The sequence below is a fragment of the Dipodomys merriami genome, unplaced genomic scaffold (genome assembly GCF_024711535.1).
Source record: "Dipodomys merriami isolate MVZ:Mamm:240054 unplaced genomic scaffold, mDipMer1.0.p SCAF_1, whole genome shotgun sequence".
Taxonomy (NCBI): Eukaryota; Metazoa; Chordata; class Mammalia; order Rodentia; family Heteromyidae; genus Dipodomys; species Dipodomys merriami.
This window is the reverse complement of record NW_027202270.1, coordinates 103,033,517-103,046,944: the sequence shown is the minus strand read 5'-3', so window position 1 is coordinate 103,046,944 and position 13,428 is coordinate 103,033,517. Positions and strand designations below refer to the sequence as shown.

Below are 13,428 nucleotides of genomic sequence, written 5' to 3'. Positions count from 1 at the left end.
CATTTCTAAAGATGTGATTTAAAAAAAAAGCTAAAGCAGATTACCAATTTAACAATTTAAATTATTTTGTTGCTGTCTGTAGTAGTACCAGAGTTCTGGACTCAAAGCCTGGTACTTGCTAGGTAGGTAGGTGCTCTTCCACTTCAGTCAGTCCCCTAGCCCGATTTAAGATCATTTTGTAATTATTTTTTCCATTTGCTACTTTTATCACAGGTGAAAACAAATATGTCATGGTATGTCAGAAGGACAGCATGTAGTAATTTCCCAAAGAAACCACTGGTTATGCTGCAGGTGTTGGTGCAACTAGCAGTTAGCTTTGACCAACTTGATGGTTCTTATGTTTCATATCAAATTCTGCTCTTCTATCTTGAAAATATAACCTAATACACGTGACACAACCAATACTGTTTGTAATTAATCAATATAATTGGCATAAGCAATTTTTAGAATATGATTCTTGAGAAGCAAAGTTAAGTTTAAATGTTAATGAAACAAATATTCCTTTTTTATTTTAATGGCCTCTTGGCAGCAACCACAATATAACTTAAAGAATTTGTTGCCAAAATAAATGCATTATCATGCCTGGGTTAAAACTTTCTAAATGCAAGACACAATGATAAATGTATAAAGTCAGAAAAATATAAAATGGTAATGTATTTTTGAAGTTAATACTCAATTTTAGATAAAATACTAAAATTACGACACCAAGGAAGAACATCCGAAGAAAACCAAACGTATACAAAATACTGACAGGGTTTCTTGAATTTGTGATCTAGCATCTTCAATGAAGAGGATAAAAGAATTATTATTCTATTAAAAAACCTTTAAGGAAGTTAGAAGGTAGAAAATATCCCTCAAAATAAGTACAGTTTTACAAATGAAGTATAAAACCATCAATGGCAAAGAACATGAGTTCTTCAGAAGCAACCACAACACTATTTACAAAGTAGAAGCTCAATGAATGTTTGTTGTATGTTGAATATTAAAATGACAAAAACCTAGATGGTACCAATCCTTTTACCTTTTGAATGAGGTGGAAGAACTTACCTTCCACACTACAGAAACTGCAATGTGAGTTTTCTGCCTTATGAAGGGAATGCTATAGTACCCTGTGGTGCTAGAACAGGAGAAGCAGGATAATTTGATTATGAATACAATTATTACAATGGCTTCCTACCTCCTCTAAAAAGGATTTAAGACATCTTACAAAAGTACCTAGTACAGGAAGTGGCACTGTGGCTCAAGTGGTAGAGCGTTAGCCTTGAGCTGAAGAGCTGAGGGACAGCGCGCAGGCCCAGAGTTCAAGCCCCACAACCGATAAAAAACAAAATAAACAACAACAAAAAAAGTACCTAGTACAGTAATACAAAAATAAGGCAACTAGGCAGCATGTGAATGGCCCACACCAAGAACTACTTGGAAAGCAACTAGGAGGGGGATTGCAGAAAATTAGCAAGAGTCCATCTCAACCAATAAAAGCCAGGAATGATGGCATGCACCTTTCAGTCTAGCTATAGGGAAGCAGTACAGAACATAACTTAAGATACCATCCAAAAATAACTAAAGTAAAAAAAGGATTGGAGGCATGGCTGAAATGGATTGGAGGCATGGCTGAAATGGAGCATTTGCCTACAAATGCAAGACCCTTAGTTCAAATCCCAATACCACCAAAAAAGCAAAGGGAAGGTGAGAGAGAGAAAAAAAAAAAGAGGGGGGGAGAGAGAGATTGAGAGAGAGGGAGAGAAAGAGGGAGAGGAAGAGAGAGAGAGGAAGAGAGAGGGAGGGAGGGAAAGAGGGATGGAAGGAGAGAAAAGGAGAACTAGGAGAAGAAAGTGAGGAAGGGAGGGAAGGAAGGAGGAATTCCTTAAAAACCTTATTAAATTATGCTCATGCTCACAGTGTACTCTTAATTTTAAAGATGGGTGAGGCTGTTAGAAGAAACAACTGGTGGCTATAGTTAGCCAGAGAGCCAAAACCAAGGCAACTTCCTGTCCTAGAATGAACAATATTAGACCTATAACATTAGCTGCAAAGTTTTCCTATGTAATATATTACATTATACTAGAGCTTTTCTTAGATAACTATAAAATATACTTTAAAGTTAAATGAGTGGATCTTAATTCATTTAATAAGAACTGTTCGTGGATTACTTGTGCTAAAATATAAAAACACAAATTTGCTTCCAATTTTCCAGAATGATCATTCCCTAGGATGAACTCCATTTTGCCCAAATAATATATTCTTTAGGGATTCAAACTAATTTTAATTCTAAATTAGAAATGTAAATCTTTTGTTTTCTTTTAAGACAGGTCTTGCTCTGTACATCAAGCTGGCTTTGAACTCAAGATTCTCCGGCTTCAGTCTCCTGATTGTTGGGATTACAAATGTGCCCTAGAAAGCATGACGGCAGTAATGTAAATCTTTAGAATAAACAAAAGTGTGTATTTCAAAGCCAAAATTTTAAACTTTGGATTATTTTAGATTACTTAGATTAATTTGTTAACTACCATGGAACAATACCTACATATATCTACACATTCACCAACAGAACAACAAAATTATTATAGTAAACAAATCTATGTTAGTCTGCTAATGCCAAATATAGTAAACAGTTTTAATGTCTTAATAAGCAGCAATATTATGGAGAATCCATAAAAATAAAAGGCTAGGATCTGAATAACTTAAGGTATCAATATTCTTATAAATTTCTCTTTGGATTACAACCCCTAGTACACATCCTATGACCATACCAAAAAGTTGCAACATGAAAGCTCTCCTATAAGACACTGTGGCTTATATCTTTACCTACTCTACATTCTCTCAAATTACAAGAGCATTAGCTGGGTATGATGGTATATGTAATCCCTATACTTAGGAAGCAGAATCAAGAGGTTGCTGAATGTCAGTCTGAACTACATAGAAAGAGAGATCCTACCCACCTCCACTCCCCCCCAAAAAAACACCAGGGAAGTCCAGTCTCATGTAAGAGTTCTGGCATCTGAAAGAAAGGAAAAAAAGCAGACTGCCCTGAGTTTTTACCACCACTGAAGCCATCATTCCAGCCCCTTGAGTCTCAGTGAAGCTGGGTGACATTCCCTAAAGGCACACAAGCCCATCTGGGAGCAAACTAGATCCAGCTTTATTCAACATTTGATAATGAAAGAACTAGACACTGTTCATGGTGATACAACATGGGAAGGATAGCAATTCCAGGGAAAAGTTGCCATTGCAGAGAAGTTGTCTAGCCTTTCGTTCCAGAAAATCCAGCCTCACAGTGTATTCAGCTATATCATCAGCATGGTGGTGGACCAGCTCAAAGCTAATGAAGACCCCCGGGTGAAGATCCGCCATCAACAATGCTTGGGTTGTGCCCTGCACAACTTCAGCTGACCTCCTCCTGGCTTTCCTACACTGTTTCCTTCCTTCCTTCTCTCCCCTGTACTCCTCCAGATGCACAAATGAGCAGGTGAGAGTAGGTGCAATGTGCTGCTGCCTCCATGTTAAGCACAACATCTGGACATTAGATTAGCTGCATCTGACAGAAGTTGTGCCAGCTCATGCCAGTGTTGTGCCAGCTCTTGCCTTGGAAAGACTTAAGTAATGCAAAAGGACTGTATTGGGGCCTGAATTCAAGGTCTCATGTTCTTGCTCAGCAGGTACTCTACCTGTAGAGTACCACTTGAGTAACATTCCCTACTTCCAGCTTTCTACTGGTAACTGGAGATCTGAGTCTCCAGATTTGTCTTCCTGGGCTGGCTCCATGGAAACTAAGATTCTCAGATCTCAGCATTCTGAGTAGCTAGGATTATAGGCATGGGCCACAACTTTAAAAAAAAAAAACTGACAAGCTTCTCTAGCAACCCAAAGAAGGAGAAAGCAGCTGCCATACCATCCAGATATTTATTTGTTCATAAGTTTCAAATGCCTCATACTACAATGAAATCACATAAAGGGAAAGCTGGATGTGGTAATGCAATCCTGTAATCCCAGCTACTAAAGAGGCTGTGTCAGAAGGGTCAAAGTTTACAGGTAACCTGGGCAACTTATCAAGACCCTATCTCAAAATAAAAAGTGGTAAGGCTACAGCTCAGTGCTTGCCTAGCATGCACAAAGCCCATGGGTCAAACCTCAAAACTGAGAAAAAGTGAGAACGGAAGAAGGTAACAGTATCTAATAGATATATATCAGGGCTGGGAAGGTGGCTCAGTGGTAGAGCGCTTGCCTTGCATGCATGAGGCCCTGGGTTCGATTCCTCAGCACCACATAAGCAAAAAGAAAAAAAAGCCGAAAGTGGCGCTGTGGCTCAAGGGGTAGAGTGCTAGCCTTGAGCTGAAGAGCTGAGGGACAGCACCCAGGCCCAGAGTTCAGGCCCCACGACCGGATCCAAAAAAAAAAAAAAAAGGAATTTCATAGATATATATCATACCAAGCAAATGGCTAAAAATTTTTCATACTACTCCTCAATCTTCACAGTAGATAATAAGAATACTACTGTTACCTGTTTTTTCACTCATTCATTCACTCATGCATTCATTCATTTGTGGAACTAGGATTGAACCCAGGGCTTTGCACAGGCTAAGCAAGCATTCTACCACTGAGTTATACCGCAGCCCTTTATTATCATCATTAAACCAGTCAAAAGTCTGGAATGAGAGCCCCTGCTCTTTCTGGTCCACCAACTTTCCTCCAAAGTTAATGGACTTTTAATAGAATGAACACAGAAACACCAAGAGGCAAAAAACCTGGCTTTATTTAGCACTTTCTAATAAACTATGGGAATTAATTAACCTTGCTGAATGTAATTTTTTCATAGGTAAAATGGAAATAAGACTTATTTTTATAACAACTTAACAGTTTAAATTTTTTATTTTTTTGTTGGTCGTGGGGCTTGAACTCTGGGCCTGGGCACTGTCCCTCAGCTCTTCAGCTCAAGGCTAGCACTCTACCACTTGAGCTACAGCGCCACTTCCGGTTTTCTGGTGGTTTATTGGAGATAGGAGTCTCACGGTCTCTCCAGCCCGGGCTGGCTTTGAACCGCGATCCTCAGATCTCAGCCTCCTGAGTAGCTAGGATTACAGGCGTGAGCCACCAGCGCCCGGCTAACAGTTTAAAATTTTAAATGTAATTTTTTTTTCTTTTGAGACATGATCTCACTAGGTGGCTTATGGCTTAAGCTGGCTTAAAACTCACAATTGTCCTACCTCAGCCACCCAAATACTGGGAGAGTGAACTACCAAACCTGGCCATGGTGATAGAAATCTGAAGAAAAAGAAAATGTATAAGATATATTTCAAAGCTATATAAACATGTAACAGTCATACTATGCAGAGTAGGACAAAAACAAAACCAATTCATCAGACATAGAATATTTGGGAAATTGGAAGTGGCGCAGTGGCTCAAGTGGTAAAGCTCTAGCCTTGAGCTGAAGAGCTCAGGGACAGCGCCCAGGCCCAGAGTTCAAGCTCTACAACCAAAAAAAAAAAAAAAAAAGAATATTTGGGGACAAACCATTTTATCTTCAAATTTTAAAAATGCTATCTTTAGCCAATTATTTACCAAAGAACCAAGGGTTCAGAAATTCATGGAAAATACTTTAATCACCAATACCTACATAACAAATCTTATAGTAGACCTTCCCTTACCTATCCCCCCAAAAATAAGATCTGCCTCAAAACTCTGTTTAGTTAATGGGGTCTCTTGGCAGGCAAAAAAAAAAAAAAAAGGTGAAACATCTCTTAAATCAAAACAGCTTATCCCATAAAATACAAAAAGGAAAACAGTTGAGAGAAAATGTTATTGGTATTGTGCTAGTGTACATGTGACACAACTGAGACTCAATGGCAAGCACTTTCTGAAGCACTTTCACTACTTACTGATCTTTCAGATCGGTAAACTGTTTTTCAAGATTGGACATTTCATCTAAGCACTCCATTCTCCTTCTTTCACAGTCTTCATCATCCATTTCTGTTAACAAAAGAGCAAATATCAAAGAATCAAGATTAATATCAGATTTGTTTTGTTGCAATTATATCTGATGTTAATTCAAATGAGAATATGAAACTAAATGTGTAAGATGTATATTAAACCTTATGGGAAAATAAACAACTGTTATTCAAAATAATTTCCATGACAGAATTAATCTAAGATATAGATGAGTTAAAATTACAGCAACTCTATGGGGCTGGGAAGGTGGCTCAGTTGTAGTGCGCTTGCCTTGCATGCCTGAGGCCCTGAGTTCGATTCCTCAGCACCACATAAGAAAAAAGAAAAAAGCCAGAAGTGGCACTGTGGCTCAAGTGGTAGAGTGCTAGCCTTGAGCTGAAGAGCTGAGGGACAGCGCCCAGGCCCAGAGTTCAGGCCCCAGGACCAGACCCCCAAAAAAAAAAAAAAAAAAGGTAAATACCAGTCAATACCAGAATTCTTTCTTCACAAGTTTTCACCTGGCTGATTAGCCAGAAACATAAAAAAGTAAACTAGTCTCATTATGTTTACCACACATGGTATCTTGGACTGCCACTCATGCTTGAATTGTTTCCTCTTCCCAAATTACTCTCAGTCAGTGAAAAAGAGGCAGAGAAATTAGGTGCCAGAGGCTCACACCTATATTCTAGCTATTTAGGAGGCTGAGATCTGAAGACTGTATCTCTATTGAAATAGCAAAATTTACGCCGGGCGCTGGTGGCTCACGCCTGTAATCCTAGCTACTCAGGAGGCTGAGATCTGAGGATCGCGGTTCAAAGCCAGCCCGGGCAGGAGAGACCGTGAGACTCCTATCTCCAATAAATCACCAGAAAACCGGAAGTGGCGCTGTAGCTCAAGTGGTAGAGCGCTGGCCTTGAGCTGAAGAGCTGAGGGACAGTGCCCAGGCCCAGAGTTCAAGCCCCACGACCGACAAAAAAAAAAAAAAAAAATAGCAAAATTTTGAATTGGAAGTGTGGCTCAAGTGGAAGCACATCTGTGAATGTAAAAGCTGTGCAAGAAGCAAAAGGTCCTCAGTACAAGCTCTGGTTCCAACATACACAAAAAAAAGAAAGAAGAAGAAAGAGGCAATGAAGGAGAAAAATAAACCAACTTTTAAGGAAAACAGCTGCTAATGATCAGGTCTATCCTATATTCCACATATTCCATTTTTACATCTTATATAGGCAATACACCAAAATATCTGAAGCACAAACTGATCTGTACCTTAATCTTCACCAAATAAAGGTCCAATTGTGAGGAAAAGAGTTAAATTATATTCACTTATTTATTTTCACATTGAAAGTTCTTTTGAATTTTCAAAATCAAATTAAAAATATTTCTGGGTTTTAATAAGTGAGCTCATAGCTGTTTAAAATTGGTCCCTGGGTTACAAACATACTCACTGAGCTGTGTAACTCAATGGTAGAATGCTTGCCTTGCATGTGCAAGGCACTAGGTTTGCTCTCTAGCACTACAAAAACAGAAATAAAACCTTAGTCCCTTAATATGACTTATTTCTCAAGTTCTTTAGGTAGTAGAGGTTTCTCTGTAGCCTTAGGATCTGCTCAATAGCAAGGTTTCAGAAGAATAAAACTGGAAGTTTAACATGCAAGACATGGTAGAATAGAAATGATTTTATAAGAAGCACACTACAAAATGTATGTAAAGTTTAAAACTGACTTGTTATTCAAATATTACTGAATCTTCACAAACTACGTTGTTTTATTTTCTCTGATGAAATAGAAAACAAGTGAAAATTTACAGCATATAAAAATCGCAAGTGGAAAATTTTAGCAGATGTAATTTTCTGAGTCTATCTCCCATCAAAAATGCAGAATTGAGCCGGGCGCTGGTGGCTCACGCCTGTAATCCTAGCTACTCAGGAGGCTGAGATCTGAGGATCCCGGTTCAAAGCCAGCCCGGGCAGGAAAGACCGTGAGACTCCTATCTCCAATAAACCACCAGAAAAGCGGAAGTGGCGCTGTAGTTCAAGTGGTAGAGCGCTCACCTTGAGCTGAAGAGCTGAGGGACAGCGCCCAGACCCAGAGTTCAAGCCCCACGACCGACAAAAAAAAAAAAAAATGCAGAATTGGGCTGGACATGTGACCCAAGCAGCAAAGGGCCTGCCTAGTAAATGTAAGACCCTGAGTTCAAAGTCTAGTGGGGGACAAGGGAGGACGTGGGGGGGGGGGGGGGCGGGACAGCCAGGCACTAGTGGCTCATGCCTGTAATCCTAGCTACTCAAGTGGTTGAGATCTGAAACTCGCAATTACACTCTTATTCTAATTAACTACTTAAAAAGCCAGTAGAGAGCTGTGACTCAAGTGGCAGAGCACTAGCCTTGGACAAAAAAAACTCAGGGATGGTTCTGCAACAGTTCCAAGCCCCAGGACAGGCACACATCACACACATCACACACACACACACACACACACACACACACACACACACACACACTCTCTCTCTCTCTCTCTCTCTCTCTCTCTCTCTCTCTCTCTCTCTCTCTCTCTCTCAGGGATGGTTCTGCAACAGTTCCAAGCCCCAGGACAGGCACACATCACACACACACACACACACACACACACACACACACACACACACACACACACACACGAACATTTGACAAAAATGCTTTACTTCTAGGTTACATCATAAAACCTTGTCTTGGGCTGGGAAGGTGGCTCAGTAGTAGAGTGCTTGCCTTGCATGCCTGAGGTCCTGGGTTCAATTCCTCAGCACCACATAAGCAAAAAGAAAAAAGCAGGAAGTGGCGCTGTGGCTCAAGTGGTAGAGCGCTAGCCTTGAGCTGAAGAGCTGAAGGACAGCGCCCAGGCCCAGAGTTCAGGCCCCACGACCGGACCCAAAAAATAAAAATAAAAATAAAAAATAAAAAATAAATAAAACCTTATCTCAAAAGAAGCTTTACAGCTGTAAGAAATGTATTCATAAAGTCTAGATGTTTTTCCTTATAACCCCTATTTTGAAATATAATGTACTTCCGTGGCAGGGCGGATGATTTCAGGATTATTCTAAGGTAGATTTCATCTCTGGTAGAGTCCAATGCATTGTTACTTAAGTATACAACCTATGTGCTTAAAATACTTCATTGTCTATCTTCATCTCAAAGATTTCCTCTTCTATTTTCAGTTAATGCTACACCATTCTCCTTGTATCTGCGTTTAACTTATCTTCACTTCTAAAACTTGCATTCATCAACTCTGTTGTATGCCTCTTTCTTTGAAATCTTTCACATACACACTTTCCTTTTCCTCTTGGAAAAAGCCCTTCTCCCAACCAAACTAGTTTTCTCACTCTTGAATACGCCTTCAGTTCTGGCCTTTGCACTTTCTCTCACATTCCTTCTCTTCTAGGCACATTCAACCATATCACACCAACCTAAATTCTACTCACTCTTCAAGGTAAGTCCAGTAATTCCACCTTCTTCAAACACTTCTGACCACCCAATTCTAAAATTTATTTCCTCTGCTTTTGAATTCCCACAGCATTGTTTACTGTCAAGCATTCACTGGGCAATTGAATAAAGTGGTGACTTATGACAGCTCTAGTTGGGGCTAGATCATAACTATTTACACATCACACTGAGTAGCATCTGGTGCTGCACAAAGATGTCATTCAGAAGTATTTATTTGGGGAGATTTATTGATTTATTGATTGCAATGTTGATTTATTGATTGAAATGATATACTTCCAAAAAGATTTGCTCTGACAGGGAAACAGAAAACAAGGTGTGGCTGATACCATAATCATCAACCTGTAATCCATGCTTCTCTCTACCCGACTAAAATCCAGATGGTAAGACTCAGTTTCATCTTCATTAATAGAACAGGATCCTGGTAATCACAAATCCCATTCCCTATACTCACTCCTAAAGTTTCGAAATTTAACCTGCCTCCTCACACTCTCCCCTCAACAACAACAAAAAATTCTGAAACAACCTGAAGATGGAAAACTGAAGGGAAGAAAATCTCTAGAGAATTTCAACCATGTCCCTCCTCCAAAAAAACAATTTATAAATCAGTAGGGAATCCCAAATCATCCCTCTCTTTGGTCCTTTTCTCTCCTTGAAACTTCAGATTATCTTAAAGTGGACAATTCCCAAGTGAACCCCGAAAGAGCACAGGCGATGAAGTGTCGATCACAGCCGGACAAGAATTGGGCAGGAACAACCCACCCCACGGGGAGAGTTCAGAGTTGCAAAGGTGAAAAATCTGGATGGGGCGGGGAGGAATTTCCTCAATCTCCCCAGCCAACAGGGGGTGGGAGGGGTGGTGACACCACCAAGGCCCCGACGCCAATGCGTCCCCTCGGCTCCGCTAGCCCAGGCCCATCCCCGCCCCGCCCCGCCCCCGAGACCCCGCGGGGAGCCCAGCAACGCCCGAGACCCCGCCGGGTGCACGCCGGCTGTCAGTCAGGGCGGCCAGCTAAGTCCCCGCCCCTTCCCGCTTTCCCCGCCCCCTCTCCCAGCGGGACGCCGCTGCCCGGCGTGCCGCGAGCGGCCTGGCTCGCGCCGCGGAAAAGGAGTGGGGGGAGGGATTCGGGGGTCCGGGCCGGGCGTTGTCGCACACCTGAGCTGTCTCCATCCTCGGAGACCGACGAGCTCTCTGTGTCCTCGTCTTCCGAGCTGCTCCCCTCGTTCTCGGCGTAGTCCACCTCCATCTCATCGTGATGATTCGTCTCCTTCTTATCCCCTCGGGAATGGACCGGCATTTTCCAGCCGCGCCGTCGCTTCCCACTTCCGGCGCCCAGCCCGGCCACCGCCGCTTCAATGAAGGGCGCGCCGAAAGCCCCGACCCACCCCAAGCGGCCGTGCTTGCTTGGAACCCCTTCGACTCCTCCCCGTCCCCGGCCCGGGCCTCACAGCCTAACCCGCAGGCTCTGCCACGGGAGCTCTGCCATTGGCGAAAGCCGTCTCTGGGCCGGGGGCAGGGCTTACTTTACTCCAGTACGGTTGGTTGGCTGTAATTACGGAACGGCCTCCTGGTGCATATCGGGAGTCGTAGTCCATAGTATTCAGACCTTCCCTGGCTGTGGGTTTCCATAGCTCAGCAATCCAGCTCTTATCTTCCTGCTGGACTTCAAGTCCCACAAGGCATGAAAGCTGAGACACTCCAATGCAGTTTATAAACTAAACAGAAACAGATAGTACGGTTTTGGTCTGAATTTATCCTTTTCCCGCCAAGCGATTGTCTGACCTCCCTGACAAGTCAAGATGTTTTTGTAAGATGGTGAGGTCTTCTGCTGGAAAGGGTCTTTGCCTACTCTTGGAGCCTACAGAACTAGGGAATAGTCTCCTCTACCTTTATTACCTCTAATACACTGTTATATTGAACAGTCACTGTAGAAAGTAAATTGCACTTTAAAAACTTTTTTCGACCAACAATCTAGATGAGAAAGAAGTCTTATCTTCGCGTTTTTAGTGTATATTTTCTATGTTTTTTAAAAATGCAACCAAAACATGTCATTAGTCTTAATTTAACTTGTTTCCATTGAAAAAAACATAATTGATTTAAGATATTATCTTTTCTCAGACAAGTTATTCCAAAGACAATGAAGACCCAATAGCATCATAATAACCCATAGTAATTGACAATGTTTACTCTTTATCAAATATCTTGGGAAATTTATTACAAAAGTTACATGAGTTTAATTCTCAAGAACCCTGAGGGTCAGGCCTGTAATCCTACTTATTATGGAGGGTAACATCTGAGAATCACCTTTCAAAGCCAGCCCAGGCAGGAAAGTCCATGAGAATCATCTCCAATAAACTACTCTGAAAAAGCTGAATGTGGCACTGTGGCTTGAAGTGGTAGGGCACTAGACGTGAGCAAAAGAGCTCAGGGAGAGCTCCCAGACCTTGAGTTCAAGCCCCATGACCAAAAACAAAAACAAAAAACCCTGAGGTAAGTGTCATTATTACAGATAAACTTCATTTTCAGTCAGTACTGAGGCTTGAACCTAAGGCCTCAAATTCCCTTCAGGGATATGTGACATAATCCATGTCCCTAGCCCCTTTCACTGCAGTTATTTTTCAGATAGTTCTCCAGTAGGGCAGGTGTCAGACTTTGATCCTCCTATCTTGACTTCCAGAAGGCTTGGATTACTTACAAGTCTGAGCTATCAGGCCCAACTAAATCTTAAAATTATATGGGAGAGAACAAAGGAAGGAGTGACATTGTCCAAAAAGAAATGTACTCATTACCCTCCTTATGGTACTGTAAACCCTCTTTACACCACCAAATAACAATTTTAAAAAATCAAAAACGTAAGTAGGGCCGGGCACTAGCGGCTCACTCTTGTAATCCTAGGTACTCAGGAGGCTGAGATCTGAGGATCACAGTTCAAAGCCAGCCCGAGCAGGAAACTCTGTGAGACTCTTATCTCCAATAAACCACTAGAAAACCAGAAATGGCACTCTAGCTCAAGCGCTAGAGCGCTCGCCTTGAGCTGAAGAAGGCTGAGACATGAGGATCTTACAATACAGCACAACACAATGCAATACAATACAATACACTGTTTCCAAAGAGTTAAAACTGTAAATGCACATAAGAGTTATGTGGCTGGGAAGTTGGCTCAGTGGTAGAGCGCTTGCCTTGCATGCCTGAGGCCCTGGGTTCGATTTCTCAGCACCACATAAGCAAAAAGAAAAAAGCCGGAAGTGGCACTGTGGCTCAAGTGGTAGAGCGCTAGCCTTGAGCTGAAGAGCTGAGGGACAGCACTCAGGCCCAGAGTTCAGGCCCCACGACGAGACCCCCCCCAAAAAAAAAGAGTTGTTATGTGATGGTTCTCTTAGTCATAAGCCAGGATTTTGCTGATGGCTCTAGCAATAGCAATTATACTTATTTAATGCTTTAACCAAGAGTCTCAGACATAGCCAAAAAGATAGATGTTAGCATAAGAAATGGGCAGTCAAGTTGGAAATTTACAAGGTGTCATGAAAATATGACTTTCCCATTATTTCAATATATCAATTTACAGTCATATATACATGCACTTTATGTTTTAGAACTTTCTGGCAGGATACTTGGCCAGTGGCTTCTGCACATATAGAGTATCCACATTTCTCCTTCTAGTTTAAAAAATACCTTTCAGCTCTATTCCCCTAAAGCTACCTTCCTAATTGTTCATGAAGTTAGAGAACATAGCAAAGTGTAATGCTAAGTTTTGGGATCTAAAAGCTAATGAGTGAAATACCTTTTTGTTTGTGTGCACTTGAACTAAAGGCCTGGGCATTGTTCTTAAGCTGTTTTGCTCAAGGCTAGTGAAGGTCAGGGACAGTGTCCAGGCACTGAGTTCAAACCCCAGGACTGGCAAAAAAAAAAAAAAAAAAAAAGCTGAGGCAGGAGGATTAAGAATTTGAGGCTACATTCTCAAAACAAACCATATATATATATATATATATATATATATATATATATATACATATATATGTACATATATATGTATATA

General features: G+C 41.4%; 1 protein-coding gene across 2 annotated transcripts in view; it reads right to left on the bottom strand.

Moving 5' to 3' along the window:
- The window catches only part of Brms1l (BRMS1 like transcriptional repressor), a 38,157-nt gene extending 27,293 nt beyond the window's left edge, over positions 1-10,864 (bottom strand). Inside the window, exons 1-2 of one of the 2 annotated variants that reach the window (XM_070026728.1) lie at positions 10,548-10,864; positions 5,874-5,964 (exon numbers count right to left, since the gene is read on the bottom strand). In XM_070026728.1, coding sequence (XP_069882829.1) covers positions 5,874-5,964; positions 10,548-10,689 — 233 coding nt within the window. In that variant the 5' untranslated portion in view covers positions 10,690-10,864. The remainder of the gene's footprint in view (positions 1-5,873; positions 5,965-10,547) is intronic. The other variant, XM_070026732.1, reaches the window with a different exon arrangement.
- Positions 10,865-13,428: the final 2,564 nt, after the last annotated feature.